Below are 1,785 nucleotides of genomic sequence, written 5' to 3' on the forward strand. Positions count from 1 at the left end.
TGTGTCTCCGCTTAGGTGTAGGGTGTCGATACAGTCTGTGTCATCACTGATGTTTGTTAACCTGAATGGTCCGCCATTGATAAAGTGGAACCCAAAAGACTATGTGAAATCTTGGCTGTTGAAACACAGGGCAGCTTCAGATCCACGTGCACGTCCCTGCACACTAAAATATCCAACAGACAAAGAGGCTCTGTGGGCACTGTTGTGAGTGACATTATGACTATGGGTAGCTACAAAGTTAAGTTCAGTGCTATAATGATTATTTGATATTGTTCTTTTTTTTGCTTTCTTTCACACTGACATTATTTTTCTCTTTATTAAGATTTAATAAACCTCAAACATGCGTATTGTGTATCTCGAATTATGACTGATACAGAGTAGAGACCTCAGGGAACCCTTGTCACACACAAACATACATACATGCATTCACACACATACAAGTACACACACATGCACATTTACAAACACTCATACACACACAATCCTATGTGTCAGAAAAGTTGTTTCATAAAATACACATCGTAGCCTCCTTGCGTCATGCTTGCGTCGACTATGAATTGGCCCTTACAACGTCGTGGTCCCCCGATCCCAAAATGTTGTTTACCCACCTCTTTTTTACCACTACATCCCTGCTTGTAACTCCTTCAGAGTAGTCGTAGGGGTCTTGGTGGCTTCCCTCACTAGTCCCTACTTGGACGTTCACTCAGTTTACGAGGGCGGCCTGATCTAGGCAGATTCACACATGTGCCCTATTCCTTCCATTTCTTGATGATTGATTTCACTGAACTCCGGGGGATGTTTAATGCCTTGGATTTTTTTTTTGTATCCACCCCTGAATTGTACTTTTCAATACCCTTTCCCTGAGTTGCTTGGAGTGTTCTTCTGTCTTCTGGTGTAATGGTAGCCAGGAATCTGATCAACCAGTCTCTGGACCCTTCAGACACAGGTGTTTTATCACTTTAATCACTTGAGACACACCCACACCACACCCGCCAACACTGGATGGACCTCTATTGAATTAAACAATTAAATTAAAAAGGGATGAATAATTATGCAAACAATTATTTATTTATATTTTTTATTTCATTTACATTACTTTGTAGAAATCTGTTTTCACTTTGACATTTTTTCCATAATTTTTTTCCAAGGGAGTAATACTATGATAGGCACTATACGTGAAGCTAAAATGCAATGTTGTGGCATTGCCTTGTTGTATGGCAGGCCAGGTTTTTAGTTTGGGTTCATCCAATTTTTGACTTGCTCTAGACAGTTACACAATGACTCTATAGGACTGCAGTCATCTGGGGACAGCGCAAGATATATCTGTGTGTCATCTGCATAACTATGATAGTTGACATTAGAATTCTGCAGACTTTGACCCAAAGGCAGCATAGGCTGAACAAAAAGGGTCCAAGAACTGACCCCTGAGGAACCCCACATGTCATAGCCACTCGATCTGATTGATTACTTCCAATGGTCACAAAATAACTCCGCTCCTCCAAGTAGGACCTGAACCAGTCTAGGACTGTTCCACGGAGTCTCTCAAAGTTCAAACTTTCGCAGATTTAACAAAAATAAGTACAATACTGTATTAGTAAATAAAACCAAAGATCAAAACCTGTTTTCAAGGCCAAACATTTTTAACAAATTTCATTTTAATGAAAAAAACAGTAGCTTCCCACCCATTTGTGAACGCCATAGAGGGATTTAAATATGCGGGCATCAGAATAACCCCAAAGATAAGTAATCTTAGTTCAGCCAATTATGAGCCCATGGCTGTAGAGG

At 40.2% G+C, this 1,785-nt stretch overlaps 1 protein-coding gene across 1 annotated transcript in view; it reads left to right on the forward strand.

The window, feature by feature from the left end:
* Positions 1-590, forward strand: part of LOC113745422 (E3 SUMO-protein ligase KIAA1586-like) — a 2,748-nt gene extending 2,158 nt beyond the window's left edge. The window contains exon 2 of the mRNA XM_027276953.1: positions 16-590. Within this exon, the coding sequence (XP_027132754.1) occupies positions 16-208 (193 nt within the window). The 3' untranslated portion in view covers positions 209-590. The remainder of the gene's footprint in view (positions 1-15) is intronic.
* Positions 591-1,785: the final 1,195 nt, after the last annotated feature.

This window comes from Larimichthys crocea, unplaced genomic scaffold, assembly GCF_000972845.2.
Source record: "Larimichthys crocea isolate SSNF unplaced genomic scaffold, L_crocea_2.0 scaffold740, whole genome shotgun sequence".
Classification (NCBI taxonomy): domain Eukaryota; kingdom Metazoa; phylum Chordata; class Actinopteri; family Sciaenidae; genus Larimichthys; species Larimichthys crocea.